Source organism: Podarcis melisellensis (assembly GCF_964234715.1).
Source record: "Podarcis melisellensis genome assembly, chromosome: 3".
Lineage (NCBI taxonomy): Eukaryota > Metazoa > Chordata > Lepidosauria > Squamata > Lacertidae > Podarcis > Podarcis melisellensis.
In genome coordinates this window covers 32,728,914-32,744,738 of record NC_138530.1, presented here as the reverse complement: position 1 = coordinate 32,744,738, position 15,825 = coordinate 32,728,914, and the positions used below count along the sequence as shown (strand labels likewise).

Genomic DNA, 15,825 nt, shown 5'->3' with positions numbered 1-15,825 from the left:
TCTGTGGGGCAGGGAGAGAAGCAAAGTCTTATTGTGAAATTGAACGTCTATTCCACTTGCACAAATACAACTTAGACTAAATTCTATACAATTACTATATAAAAATAACTAGTTGCTGGATTCTTGCAAATCTGGTGGCGGCATAAAACAATGATAAATTTCTGGATAGAGGAGGAACTGCACGTAAGAAAAATGAAAACATCTTATGTTTTACACCACAAGTAGTAGAACTTTATTTTTTAATTTTAAAGAAGCACAACAGTACAAAATAAAACACGTTATGGATAAAATATAAGCCCCAATGTATTTCTTACAAGACTGAAAATAGTATATAAAGGTTGTAAAGCATGAACATAAAAAATATATATATACTTGGTGAGAAAACAGGAATTTCTTAGCAAGCCATAAAATTATGTTAGCAAAGAACTGAGGAAATTCTAAAGCAACACTGATTGAAGAGAAGTGTAAAGTTTCCATGGTTATGATTATGTGCAAATTAGCTGTACTGATTAAAGTGTGGTCTTTCTGAAGAAGAGAGAAAATGGTTCAGATTCCACAACAGAATGCATACACCAATTTTAGAAAGGGCTGTTATGTTATATAAATTGTGAAGACATTTGCTGTTTGTATGTTTTCACATGCTGTATTTTAATTTTTGTTTTCATATGGTGAATAATAACAAGTTTAACGAATCTAGACTTCAGATAGAAACCCTTTCGCACAATGCATAGACAACATGCTCAGGCTGCAATCCTAAATTCACTTTCATGGAAATAAGCCACACAGAGTTATTCCAAATATCCTAAAGCAAAACTTGAAGAGAATCCATGGGCTATCATCAAATACAATTCAAAATGTGGTCAGTCTCCAGACTTGCCATATACAGCAGCGGAGCAAACCAATTGGGCGCCTGGGGCGGCGCATGTGCCCTGCGCCCAGGGGTGGGGCCAGTTGCCCACAGGGGCATTGCTGGGTCTCCAAGGAGTCTGTCTGCCTCCTCCCACTCAGCCGCCCTACAGCTGAGGGGGAGGCAACAGGCGGACGTTTTGGGGCAGGCGCGGAGCCTGTGGACGCTCAAGCCACCGCATCACTGCCAGGAGAGATGCGTGGCTCAAGCACACTACAGGCCCTGCGGTGAGTGCTGCCCACCATTCTGTCACCTCCTTCAGTGGTGACACCAGGGGTGGGCTGCACCTACTGCAGCCTCCTTGCTACACCCCTGGCCATATAACCAGGACATCCGTAAATAAACAGTTGGCACTGCTTACAGAAAGTGGCTGGAGATACAGTACTAGATCCCCACCGAATTAAGTACTGGGACAACTAAGCAGAAAAAGGATAGGAATATGTAAATAATAGCATAGGAGGTTGATTTCAGTGGGCTTAAGCGTGCCTAATTCTGTGCATAATTCTTATGCGATGTGTATATTTCAGATTTGAGATCTTGCAAAGAAAACAAGGTCTGGGATTGAAGCTGTAGGTTCTGTTGCTGAACAGCAACTGCCCTGCAACACTGAACATTATTTGGGAATCCAATGTGGAAGAGGAAATTGTAGCAGAACCTTGGGAACTGCAGTTAGTTAATTTCACAAGCATGGATCAAAAACTCAATTAAACAAACTGGGTTTATTGCCAGATCAAGTGTTCTGCTGAGGCTTGATGGACCTCATGATTATAGAAGGACAGAGGTCATAGGCAATTGTCATCTACAGATGTCTGTCTCCAGAGTGTAAAATTCAAGATTTATATGTTACCACCCACTATGAGCATGTAATATTGTGCTACGTCTTTATAATCAAGCCTGTGTTAATTAAATATTGGTGCAATATGGAAATATAAAACATTGCTATGTTTAAAATTTTACTTTTTCAGTTCAGGTCCAGATAAGAAATTACTATTTTGAAATGTACTGTTTGAAAAAAGAATAGGGAAATAATTAAGGAAGGATACTTATTTTTACCTTCTGGGGAGAGCCCTTGAACCCATCTGTCGACATGCGTTTGCACAGACCACGTGTTGCTCCTCTGCACTCCAAAGTCTAGGAAGGTTGGCACATTATTACAAACATGCAAAAATAAAAAATGTTCTTGGAAATCTTCATATGACATCCTGACGGAAGAGAAAATGAATTTTCAGGCAGGCTTTGCATACTTCTACATTGTACAACAACTACACATACATTTTCAATCCTGGTTTTGCAGCCCTGAGGACTTGAAATATTTTTGAAATGGAGAAGTGGAATTTGCATGGTGCTAGAAAACGAATGGCAAAAACAATTGGCAGTTGCTTGTGGTGAACAGCCTATAGATTGACGGTCCTTTTCTTAGAAAAAAAACTTTACCGATTGTAGTCTGGGGTTGCATTCATCAACCTATTGCTAAATAGAACTTTGAAAGCGGAATAACTTCTGCATGTGCAGTTGTACTTTCCTTCCTTTCCTCCCCAATCTGCAATCTGTTCTAAGGTTTTTCCCGGCTCTCTGGAGCATTTTTGGGGATGGCATGGGTCATGTGCTGTGGGAGGAAGGGCAAAGTCCCCTTGCACAAGTTGAAATTGTTCCACACAGATATTTATTGAGTTGAATACAGCCTCTCATCTTTAATATAAGTGTAGCAGGGCCCTGAAAATAAGAGTGGCTCACTGCAAGAAGATTATTTATTATTAATTCAATTTTTATCCTACACTTTCTCCCGAAGAAGCCCAGATGGCAACATATGGAGATTATTATAGCTTGGGGGCCTTAAATCTAGAGCACAGAGAATCACAGAAAGACAAATTGTGAAAATACCAGAACTCGCCGTTATCCTTGTCTTCATACAGAGATTTCTTGTATTGCTTCGGGACTCGATCCCATTCCATGGAACTACAAAAGAGGACAAGGCCATATGAAATTAAAAATTAGGTTCCTAATTTGCCCAAATGAGTGACATGGGTGTGACCAAGCAGGGCCTGACAAGCTGGAATCCCTTTGGAAAGGTTCATTGTAAATACACCACCAGAAGAGCAGTGAACACATTTTGGTTTATGAAACACAGAATCATAGAACCAAAGAGTTGGAAGGGTCCCTGAGGTTCATTTAGTCCAACCCCCTGCAATGAAGGAATATGCAGCTGTCCCATACAGAGATCGAACCTGCAGCCTTGGCGTTATCAGCACATTCTAACCAACTGAGCTCTCCACACCCACATACGAGCATAATAGAAATCAAGAGCACGTAGACAAATAAGGGTTACATGGAAAACAAAATAGAATATGAATATGCAGCTTAACCTTTAAACATTGCTCTAAACAATAAACAGCTAAAGAATAAACAGCTTAACCATTGCTAAGTCCTACATCGGCTCACCTAAACCCCACAAGCCCTCTAGTTAAAGCTTACTACATTTCCCCAGCTGTCTTAACTACATGGTGACTCAGTTTAAGAGAAAACGTTACTACAGTCCTGCTTTAAAATTCCAAGAAGCAGGCTCCTGTGGTCTAAAACACATCTTACTAAAGAACAGTTCGCAATCTTTCAGTTTGCGATTGAATCAGTTCATTTTTTTATTTTTATTTTTTAAAAAGAAAACTTCACGAGAACTTGCCATCCTTTTAAGGCATTTTTCTCCTAATATACACATTTTTTGTGTATTCAATTCTCCCTAATGCAATGCATCCTTTTTGCTATTTTCACCAAGATGGGCCTTTTTATGCACACGTTTTCCTAACAGGCACATTTTTTTTTTTTTGGCACATTGCTTGATTGAAGAACTGTAGCGCAAAATTTAGTGAAGTGCAAATTGCAAAAAGATCGTTGTGTTTTGGTTCACACGTTGCTTCAAAAAGTGTGACTGGCAAAAGCCAACAAGCTGTATGCAAATTATAAATGTCTGGATCTGTATTACTGAAGCCTAATCTTCTATAGCAGTAAACCATTTTGGACCTTACGCTGCCTCCGTGTGGTGACTGAAACTGGGGTCAACTTCCACTGCGTGGGTGTGTCACCCAGCGCTGTCTTTAGCATATGCACCGCCGGGGTGCAAAGATCTGCCCAGCACCCCCAAATTTAGTTTAGCCCCCAAATTAACACCACCACACTTAAACTTCTAAGTATTGTTTAGGCACCTACTTAGAAGAAACATCAGTTGTGTCAAAGGTGCTGCTGATCCCACTGCCACATAGCAGCTCAATACAATATGTAACATAATAATTTGATGTAAGAGTTAATTTCGCGTGCACGGTGCTGTTGAGAATGACAAACGCCGTCGTTGAGTCTGACAGGTGCCGCCATTGTGAATGACAAGTGCTAGCACCAGCGTAGCATGTCTTTGGTAAATGAGCCCAGAAAGTCGGAAGTCCTTTAGTGAAACAGTAGGTATACATTTTGGTAATACTTAGGTACAGTGGTACTTCGGGTTACATACGCTTCAGGTTACATACGCTTCAGGTTACAGACTCCCCTAACCCAGAAATAGTACCTCAGGTTAAGAACTTTGCTTCAGGATGAGAACAGAAATCACGCAGCGGCGGGAGGCCCCATTAGCTAAAGTGGTACCTCAGGTTAAGAACAGTTTCAGGTTAAGAACAGACCTCCAGAACAAATTAAGTACGTAACCAGAGGTACCACTGTATATATGTACAGTATTTTGTTTTTCTAGCTTGATCAAAATTATTTATTATTTCATAACAGGAGATAGTTAAGAGCTTAGGTAGCTTCAGCAGCGGGCGCCTGGCGCCCCCCAGAATTCAGCACCTGGGTGTCCTACACCCCTTGCAGGACATAAAGACGGCCCTGGTCTCACCTCAGATCCCCAACATGCTTCTCTCTGCCACTCCATTTTATCCTCACAAACAGGTAAGTTAGGTTAAGACCTTAATAGCAGAGTGAAGATTTGAACTCTGGTCTCCCAGGTCCAAGCAAATTAGATTGACAGACTTGCATTGGTTTGCTATGTGTCATGCATTTGCTGTTCTTTTCGAATGTGTGATTCTATTTTGGATTAAAACTTGGCACAGATCACTTTGAATGTTCTGAATGCACCGAAGCTGCTTGATGGCAGGTTGCTAAAATACAGTAAACAAATCTGAATCTGATGCGCTGATAAAATGCTACAAAAAAAGAGAGAAGCTTGATAGAAATGCTCAATCACATGAAGACTGCAATATGTACATTACCATATGTATGATATTGTGATTGCTTTGGGGCAGCATTTTATCAATGTGCATATGTGTATCAGTACCGGGGGCAGGGAAAATCTAATAGGGGAGGGGGGAATAAATTCATTAGCTTGTCTCCCACCCCTGGTTCCGCTATGCATGAACGGATTGATAAAACACTGCCCAAAAAACAGTCATGTAGCTGAAAGCTGCAGTCTATGAACAGAGCTCAATATAAAATTCAGAAATTAAAAAAAGAAAGAGAGAGTGGTGGAGGAGTACATATGCATCACTTCTACTTTGGAAAGAAGACCAGAAATACAAATTCTAAGGAGGAAATTCGGATGGGGTGAATTTCAGAAGCATCACTCGTTTCTTTCATTTCATGCGGCTCAATGTGGTGCCTTCCATAGTTCCAGTTACAGATAGGTAGCCGTGTTGGTCTGCCATAGTCAAAACAAAAAAATTTTCATGTATCTGAAGAAGTGTGCATGCACATGAAAGCTCATACCAAGAACTAACTTACTTGGTCTTTAAGGTGCTACTGGAAGGAATTTTTTTTGTTTTGTTTTGTTTTTTTGTTTTGACTATGGCAGACCAACACGGCTACCTATCTGTAACTCGTTTCTTTCAATGCTTAGTTCTTCCCCCAAAGCTTAACATTCAGCCATGAATGGGCACTGAACAAATTGCCAGGAGTAAGAAGCTGCACACTTCATTCTTATGTCCTGATCATGCAACTTTTTTGTTCTGGTGCTTAGAATGCCATACAATGAAGAGAATGAAACAGTTTCTGTTGGTTTCAATAGTCCTGGATGGCACTTTGGCATTTTGCTGCGAAAGTCAAAGCAGCACACACCACATGCACACACACTCAGGTTCAAGTGCACTCTCTCTCTCTCTCTCTCTCTCTCTCTCTCTCTCACACACACACACACACACACACTGCCCCTAAGTCAAGATGCACAGTAGCCAAGACCTGCCAAATCATTTTGGTGCCTGAGGCAGAAACTCCTACAAGCACCTCTCTCCCTCTGCGAGAATAAAAATGCAACAATAATAAATAACTCAGAATGTACTGACTTTTCAGGATACAGTACCCGAAACCAGCTGCCTGAGGTGACCATCTGACTATGCCTAATGGTACGGCTGACCCTGGATGTACTTTAATAAAGAAATAATTCTTTGCATCTTTAGCTGCTGATATTACCTCTCAGCAATACCACCACACAGACATTGCAATAGCTATCCAGCTGTGTTAATTCTCAAGCTGCAGTTTTATAATTAAGTGATAATTGTGTTGTATGCAGAGCATTAACCAAGCAGAACTCAAGAATTGTATTGATCCATGCAGTTTAAGCCTGCTCCACCCAAATTTGAACTGTATTGAGATTAAAATTAAACTTTGCAAAACCTGGGAAATTACTATACTATACTATACTATACTATACTATACTATACTATACTATACTATCCTTCTTAGCTCAGCTTCAGTCACACCAGCATGTAGATACTAAAGAACACTTTTCAGGAAAGATTATTTTAGAAGCCCAGAGGAAAAGAAGATGGCTATATAAAATCGTAAAGCAACTAGTATACTGTTGCACGTATACTGCTCTTGTTTTTCAGTTTTCATTTGCAAATTCAACAAAGAGAAAAAAATGAAAAATAAAGGATTATGTACAGGAGCATATTTTCCAGATTTTTAGCTCTGTGGTAGTGGGTGAGGGCAAAATCATGGGACACCACCCAACCACTGGTAATTTCTTTTAAGTCTTATTGATCTCAACCATTTCATGCTTAAATCATTCGTAGTGGAATCAATGAGACATAAAAGTGCTTAATTTTGATAGACTGCACCCACGGTAATTCTAGGGAATTGTTCTTAGGTGTGAGGAAAGAAGAAAAAGGAAATAGCATACCCAAACCGAGAGCTGGTTGGGAAGGGCCATGGCTCAGTTGAACAGCGATTGATGTTGCATACAGAAGGTTACAGGTTCCCTGGCATCTCCAGGTAGATCTGAGAGAGAACCCTGTCTGAAATTTTTGAGAGCTTTGGCTAGGGTAGGCAATACTGAGAGAGATAGTTGGGTGGTTTAATTCAGGATAAAGCAGCTTCTTATGTTCCTATGACCAGAACATAAACTGCAGAAGATGAACTTTGGAGGTGTTGACTAGGGCCAATGGGGGTCCCCCAAAATGGAAAGTGAATTTGGCAGCGGGGAGCTGACATTTTTGAAATGGTTTTGGGCAGTAGAGGCACAATCATATTACTTTGATGGCAGCCAGCAGAGGCAGCTTTTCTCCCCCTCCCTTGTTCATCTTAAAAAATAATAGCTTGGCCACTGCCTGTGGTGGTAGCAACAGCAGCAATGAAGTCCTTTTTGATGGCAAGTGAGCAGGTGGAGTACAACTCAGGTGAGATCCAGCAACTATCTTGCTCTGCTGCTACTGCCTACCTCACATGGATGCCGCCATTTTGGCCAAGGAAGGAAGCTGTAGCAGAGCAGAAGAGTCACTGGGGAGCTGCCTCAGTCTGTCCTGCCTGTTCCCCCGAGGCTTGTCTGGGTCACAATCTGGGCAATCAGCAAGAAAAAAGGTGCATAGTTTGGATGCGCTTTAAGGCAAACAGGGAAGGGTTGGCAAGCCAAAGTAGCAGGGGCAGCAGCCCCTAATGAAATAAAACTTTTGAAACCATACCGATCGCTCCATGCTCCAATCCACTCCTTATGGCCATAAGGATTCCAAAGTCTAATTAAACGTTCCTTCATACCCATATAGGGAACCTATTAAGAAGAAAGAAAAAGTCAACAGTGGCATCTTGTATATTGGGGATGTTTTGTGGGGGAAAGAGACGTGTAAAAGCTTCTTCTATAGTATTTTGGGAGGCTCACTTTAGTTCCCAACTTTGTCTGCATCTAAGAAACAAAGGATGTGAATGGCCACACAGTGAAGTTGCCTAAATCCCATTGCCTTCAATAATAAGCCTTACTATGCACAAGATGGTAGGCAATGCAGCTTGTTTTTTTAAGTATGTGGAAAATGCATTATTTTGCAATACACAAAACAAAAACTGCCTAGTAAAACATGGGAGCAAAATAAAAATAAGTCCTGGAGCACTTATTAAGCACTAAATAAGTCCTGTACACTGTTGTAGCATGATTGAAACTACCTTATTCACACTTATGGAAACAGTATGTGAAATGAAACACAACTATCCTTAGAAATCTGCACTTCTCTGAATTTTGTGATGCAGTACTTCAACTAAATGTTTGTATATTGGGAGAAATGTGCATACAAAAATGTGTATATTAAGAGAATTTATTGGTGAAAACAGCTAATAATAATAATAATAATAATAATAATAATAATAATAATAATAATAATAATAATTTATTATTTATACCCTGCCCATCTGGTGGCTGGGCTTCCTAATAATATGTGTATATTAGGTAAAATGCGACCAAAATAATGGTAAATTTTGTTTGTTTGTTTGTTTTAAATTGCAAACTGATGCAGAAATCAGGAGAAATGACACTAAGATTAAAGAGAAACTGAGATAAACTAAAATTGACAGATTCATTCATCTTTAACTGCAAGTTACCTGCTTATTAACATGGAGCATAAAGCTATTAATGACTACTTGCCATGATGGCTATGTTCTGCCTCAAGAGGCAATAGGCCTCTGAATGCCAGTTACTAGAACTCAAATGTGTGTGTAATGGTTATAGGGGTTGCTCGTGCGTAAGTTGCCACCACTCCTGGCTAGGTTGCCTGGTTAAACCTTTTCTGTCTGGACAGCCCTTCACTTCGTGGCTGTTTCAGTCGCTAGCAGAATCTGTCAGTGGGCGTTTCTTGAACCTCTTCCAGCAAAGAAGTTCTTTGACGCCAAGTCTCCGCCTACTCTCCCTGTGCGGAAGTCTTCTGCGCAGGGTGGGTGTGGGCAGCGGAGGACCCGTGCTCTCCCCACTGGTCTCCAGCGAGGAGTCCTGGAGCCCCCTCGCCGATTCCCCCATCTCCCCCCCCTTTATCCCTGGTGTTACGCTGATTTCCTTCCCCAGCCGATGAGCTGCCTCTCTCCCTGCTGGATCCTTCTCCAGCATCGCTTGGGAGCCTTGCCTCCACCTCTAGCTCCGATGGCAGTTCCCTGACAGTGTGGCAAGTGCTGTTGCACTCTGGTGCCGCTTGCAGTCTTCCCATGGCATCTGGCTGGCCACTGTGAGAACACACTGCTGGACCAGATGGGCCATTGGCCTGAATCAGCAGGCTCTTCTTATGTTCTGATGATGCCCTGGATGGGAGCACTACTTTAATACGTTCTTTCAGGTTTCCGTGGCGACCCGGAAGTACCGGAAAGAGTTACTTCCGTGTTTCGCTGCTCACGCATGCACAGACGCACAAAATGACACCACACGCATGCGCAGAAGCAGCGAATCGCAACCTGTGCATGCGCAGATGCACCGCTGCGGGTTGCGCTTTTTTCATGTTGCGAACGGGCCTCTGGAATGGATCCCATTTGTAACCAGAGGTACCACTGTATTGGCTTTGGGTATGAGCATTCTGCTTCCTAATCAGGTTTCTTCAGGCCACAAATAAAGCCAATTATAACCTACAGACACGAGCAGGAAATTAAGACCTTCACATAGCCCACATAGGAGGAAGGAAGCAGCATCAATATGTAGAAACTATATTGTAGCTTCTTTTAAGACATGCTGCTTTCTGTGCTCCCAGTTGTAAATAAATTCGAAACACGAGAAGCTTCCATAAATCTTAGAAGGTTCTCACCTTGAAATGTAATCACTGAGTTCTGGGTTCTGTTCTCAGCTAGATATTAACAAGTATCTCTGCCTCTAACAGCCAACTAAATAATGTCTGTTCAGTCTTGATGTGCCTTTCCCTACTGAGACTTTACTCTTTTCCCATACATTTCATTTTCAAGTTGCCACAAAATCTTACAGCTGGTTTAAGTCACTGAACTCTCATCTATTTTTTTCCCCATAAAATGATGCAGTGCCAATGTTGTCTTATAGGGGAGAAACAGGCTAAAAATTCAGACCATTCAATTATTGGGAGCAAGAATCATGAAATCAATTCTTCTTCTTTTTCCTTAGGGCCAAATCAGACATGCAGCTTGACTGCTCTCCCCGCCCCACTCCCTGGTTTTCTGATGATATTGCATGGAGAATGTTCAGGATACAAAGACAGTCTGCTGCCATTTATGCAGTCCTGTTGGCTCTTGCTGCAGGTTTGAATGGGCTGCAGGATGTTTTCATGCATAGCCCAGTTCATGCAGTTCATGCAAAACTTGTGCAACCCCTGGACACAAAATAGATCACATGGGGGGAAATGCAACCATTTGTGCAAGTCCGTAGGTAATTTTGCCTTGGATATTTTGCTGGCAAGACTCTAACCAACAGACTCTCAAATGCACAATTATCTAAGGAAGTTGAGGAAGGGGCAAAACAAGGAGACAGGGCCTCAAGGGCTAAGTGGGAAGCTTCCAAATGCTGCATTTAGCCTGGGGACTGGAGATTTCCCATCCCTGGGTTAGAGTAAGCCAAGAGCATCATGAAGTGTTTGTTTTCATATCTCTGTTGAGATAAATCATGGGCATATTATCTGAACCAGTTTGGCTCCTAGTTTATAGTTAATGGTTAATGCATTATCACCAAAGGTTATAGTTTAACCAAAGTCATTATAATTATAAGGGTTTTTATATTAAAAATAGAATAGGCTAAATCATAACACTATGAACGCAATTATCTCTTTTATTTAACACTCTGCATGCCACTGGTGTGATTCGTGCTCCTTCCAAACAGTAGTCTATGTTTGGGGTCTCCAGTGTGGTGCATCATGGCTTCTTCATATCACCCCCCACAGTGCCTGCCAAAGCCCCCTCACCCTATCAATTCTTTTATAGAAAGGTTTTTGGCTTTTTTGAGGGTTGGGAGAGCTGTGTGTTAGTTGTACATTGCCTTCTTTTTCACTCGTGTTTTAGTAGAATTTCTGGGGTGGAGTGTCTTGCCTGTTTTGTTTGGGAGGGAATCTAAGCATTACCCAGTTTTCTCCTGTGAAATGGTGATTTTGTGGTGGTCCCAGGCCTGAAATAGTTGGAACCCCTGTTCTATGGAGCATTTACACCACCTGATTCCCAGTTCTTTCTCAAATGGGTGTGAGCATTATGGCACCTATTAACTACATATCATTCATAAGCAATTTTAGGCAGCGTATGTGTTTGTGTGGTGATGTGAGGAGGACTAAAGTTGCAAGGGAATGTCCTATGCAATCACTTGGTCCCCTTGGGCAGCTGACAGGGTCCAAGCAAAGCCCACAGCCACTGTGCCCTTTGGACAACCAGGTCCAAGAGCTTTCAGTTTAATGGTCTTGAAGTTTTCCCCTGTAGGGCATTAAAAGTAAAGGGACCCCTGACCGTTAGGTCCAGTCGCGGACAACTCTGGGGTTGTGCCACTCATCTCGCTTTATTGGCCGAGGGAGCCGGCGTACAGCTTCCGGGTCATGTGGCCAACATGACTAAGCCATTTCTGGTGAACCAGAGCAGCACATGGAACTGTCGTTTACCTTCCTGCCGGAGCGGTTCCTATTTATCTACTTGCACTTTGAGGTGCTTTCGAACTGCTAGGTTGGCAGGAGCAGGGACCGAGCAATGGGAGCTCACCCCGTCGCAGAGATTGACCCAGCCACCACTCCCTCCCCCCAGTTACCACCACTCCCTCCCCCAGTTAAGCCCACAAGTGTAGGAAGGGGCCTGGCACAGATCATTTAGTTGAGGGCCCTGCAAAGAGAGGTATCTGTATAGTAATGCAGATGCTTAACAACGCACAAAGGTCTCTTGTTCAAAATAATGATCTCCAGTTTAGCTCTGCATAGGTATTCCATCACACAGCCCTTCTCTCTTTTGCAAAATGTTGTAGTTCCCGGAAGAACTACACACCATGTTAGTGAGCATTCTTACTGCTGCAGAAGGAAGGCAAGCCAGAGGATTAGTCAAGGTCACTGTCCGCTTTGGCCATTTCTTTTGTCCTTGTTGATATGAGCATCATAAGTGATGATTCTGGGGGATGAGCACTGCACTCACCTTGAAGGCAGACCCACTTACTGCAGTAAATCCTTTGCTTTCTTTTGCCATTGCTGGATTATTACTTTCTGCCAAATTGATCTCCTTCCCCAGAAGATGATATTAAAATTTGGGGCAAGGGAAGGGTGTACGCTCGGGAAAGATAAACCTCGCAGGTGAAGAAAATGACTTCTTCATCCAGCTGTGAACTCTTGACCCTGCACTTTAGCATATTCTGAGCAATGTCTCTTTCCTACAGCAAGCGTTTTGTGGACTTGAGGTTGCTCATGCCTTTCAGTTTTGTACAAAACGCCACATTACACTTTCCGTATTAAAACACTGCCCCGTATTTCCTTCCTTATTTAACCTGGATTTTCTATTTCCTTTTTAAAAATTATGGTTTTTTTTAAACATATTGGATTATCTGCAGAAATGGTAAACTGTGTTTAATGCTATCGGGTGGTGCTCTTGCATCAATACTTTATACCTCAGAATTAAATTAACTCCATGGATTCAGCCCACAGAAGTGTCCGTTCATTTAATTTGTTTCGGCCTCTTAAAACTTGCCTGAGGCCTTTTTCTGGTAAGTGGGTTATCTTCTGCCACATCACTGGCTGAACCAATGAGTGTTAATTATGGGCTCAGTGTTTCATCATTCTTGATAGTTCCCTTAAAAACGACTAACTGGCTGTGTCACCTTGCTAACTTTATCATTTCTTTACTTCTACATAAAGCCACCGGGTTTCAGACATTTCAGGAAGGCAGGAATGAAATTATGTGATCTCAGTGACGCATGGAGGTCTAGATTAGATCAACGGAATGTTACCTTCTGGTCCTAAAAGCAATGAATTATGAACATGGGGATGGAGAACAGCGGGCCAGCTGCCAATTAGGAGAGAGGACTGTGGGAAGAAGACAATTAAGAAGGACAGAAATAAATGTTTCCTCTCTCACCTCTGCAGTCTCCACAACAGTGTAGGCATGACCTTGAACAATTCCATTCTTCTCGTTTACGTTATTTTTCTGAATGGAGAAAGGACAGCTATAACCTCTCTAAAAGCATTAGCAAACATATTTTCATTTGATCCAATGGATGTGGTTTGTTTGATGAGGGGAGAACCAGGGCCAGCCAAATACATTTTGCTACCTGATGGCAAAGGACACGACAGTGCCCCTCACCCATTCCCATGTACAAAAGTTGACTGGGGTGACGGTGGACTTTTCTTTTATTTCTTTCAACGCTATGTCCTCCTCTGCACTTGAGGGCAGCAGGCTAGTTTAGTGGGGTACAAGGCAGGCTGTGTGGTACATATAGCTCTGTCCTCCAATCAAAGGAAGCATTCAGGGGGCGCTCAGGAGGAACAGTAATGTTCCAAACCAGAGCCCTCCCAGCATCTGCCACCTGAAGCATTTGCCTCACTCTGCCAAATGGTAGGACCGCCCCGATGGAATCTCCTTTAACAGAAGGAGCTCAGTCACAACTGTTTTAGAGATGCTGCTGCTACACAACAGCCTGCACAACTTGTGACTGACATATACTCAGCTAAATGCAGACCAATGGTCTTTTGTTGCCAGATGCTTGGCAACCTCCCGGCTTTGTTGTCAAAGGCAGCAAAAAACAAGAGGTTTACTGAGCTCTTGTTTTGCAGGGTCCAAACATGGGCAGGGGTTAATGGGTACACCTTACTGGGGCCAAAGGGGTCCTGCAGATCCAGGGGGGAAATGTGGCTGGATTGTAGCTCACACTTGAGGATGCCTATTTCTCTGTATCTCTGTATCTTAATGGTGTGTCTAGATCCCAAACAACTCAGGCCCCAATTACCTGAAAGAACGCCTGCTTCCCTACAGACCCCCTTGGGGGCTCAGATCGGCAGAAAGGGACCCTCTTGCTTGTTCAACCTCCCTCAGAAGCTGGTGGCCTGGGGTGGCCCAGGAAAGGGCATTCTCTGTGGCACTCCTAGGTTGTGGAACTCCTCTCCCAGAGTGGTACGCTGGGCACTTTCATTATATAAAAGGTAAAGGTAAAGGTACCCCTGCCCATACGGGCCAGTCTTGACAGACTCTGGGGTTGTGCGCCCATCTCACTTAAGAGGCCAGGGGCCAGCGCTGTCCGGAGACACTTCTGGGTCACGTGGCCAGCGTGACATCGCTGCTCTGGCGAGCCAGAGCCGCACACGGAAACGCCGTTTACCTTCCCGCTGGTAAGCGGTCCCTATTTATCTACTTGCACCCGGAGGTGCTTTCGAACTGCTAGGTTGGCAGGCGCTAGGACCGAGCAGCGGGAGCGCACCCCACCGCAGGGTTTCGAACCGCCGACCTTTCGATCGGCAAGTCCTAGGCGCTGAGGCTTTAACCCACAGCGCCACCTGCGTCCCTCTTTCATTATATAGCTTTCGGCAAATGCTGAAGACACACCTCTTTTGACAGTTGAGAGATGTTTATTTTTAGCACCCACCTTATTTCTTCAATTTAAAGTTGTTCTAAGCTGTTTTTAGAATTGTGTCTTAATTGCTGTAACTTGCCCTGGGACCTTGGGTAATAAATTGGAATAATAATAAGAGCACCGTGTCTTGTAAGAACTGTTGCAGCCCATGACACTGAGCATTTAAACAGAGAAGGCCCGTGAGTCTGTGTCCCCGGCCCTCCTCCAGAACCATAGAAATGGGGGTGAAAATTGAGTGGCACACACTACCTGGCTGCCAGGTTTACTTAGCATGGCTGTATGACACTTTGCTTGAGGGGAAAGCATTACAAGTCTGGCCATAAACCAACAAAGCAAAGGGATTCTGCATGCAATTTTGAGGGGAACAGGTGAACAAGACCGATTCTTCCTGCATCTTCTTATATTCCAGTTCCTAGAAAAAAACAAAACTTCTAGCTTACCACTGGAGGAGTGACACATCCCATGAGGCAACCTGACTTGGCAGCAGCCTTCACTACCTCATACAGATAAGAGGAAGGGCGAGGAAGGTCCAAAGATATCTGGACCCCGCCTGTGAAGTCCACTAAAGCCTCAGAAATGTAGCCCATGTGCAACTTCTGATAGGAACCGTTCAATCTGGAAGAAGAGAGAAGACTTTGAGGTTAGGCCAGTACCAGGTTTAAGAAGGCCCTGTGAAAGGTGCCCTCTAAGACCAACATGCCCCCCTTTTAAGCTTGCCAATGTTTTTTAACATTGGGTGCACAGTGAGGTGAGGAAATGGTCAAGACTGGTCAGAATGCCCATGTATTGGGGCCCAGAGGCATTCTGATGGGGAAAAGAAGGTGAGCGGTTGCATACCCTCCAACATTTCTCTGATGACAATAGAGACGCCCCATTCCATAATGATAATTTTACTATTTATACCCCACACACCACACTGGGTTGCCCCAGCCACTCTGGGCAGCTTCCAACATATATAAAAACATAATAAAACATTTTATTAAAAAGACCTTCCCTATACAGGATTGCCTTCAGACGACTATGGGATTGGATAACTGCATACCCTCCACCATTTCCCCAATGAAAATAGGGGCATCCTACCATACCCTCCAACTTTTCTCCAATGAAAATAGGGATGACCTAAGGTCAAGTGGGATATTCTGGGATCAAATCAGAAACTGGGACAGCTTCT

At 43.2% G+C, this 15,825-nt stretch overlaps 1 protein-coding gene across 3 annotated transcripts in view; it reads right to left on the bottom strand.

Moving 5' to 3' along the window:
• CAPN13 (calpain 13) overlaps positions 1-15,825 on the bottom strand; it is an 85,180-nt gene that overhangs the window by 33,053 nt on the left and 36,302 nt on the right. For all 3 annotated transcript variants that reach the window (XR_014166244.1, XM_081903984.1, XM_081903985.1), the window contains 5 exons: positions 15,095-15,269; positions 13,166-13,234; positions 7,837-7,922; positions 2,789-2,863; positions 1,961-2,109 (listed from right to left, as the gene is read on the bottom strand). Coding sequence is in view for 2 of the 3 variants with exons in the window: in XM_081903984.1 (XP_081760110.1) it covers positions 1,961-2,109; positions 2,789-2,863; positions 7,837-7,922; positions 13,166-13,234; positions 15,095-15,269 (554 nt within the window). In the remaining variant the exon portion in view is untranslated. The remainder of the gene's footprint in view (positions 1-1,960; positions 2,110-2,788; positions 2,864-7,836; positions 7,923-13,165; positions 13,235-15,094; positions 15,270-15,825) is intronic.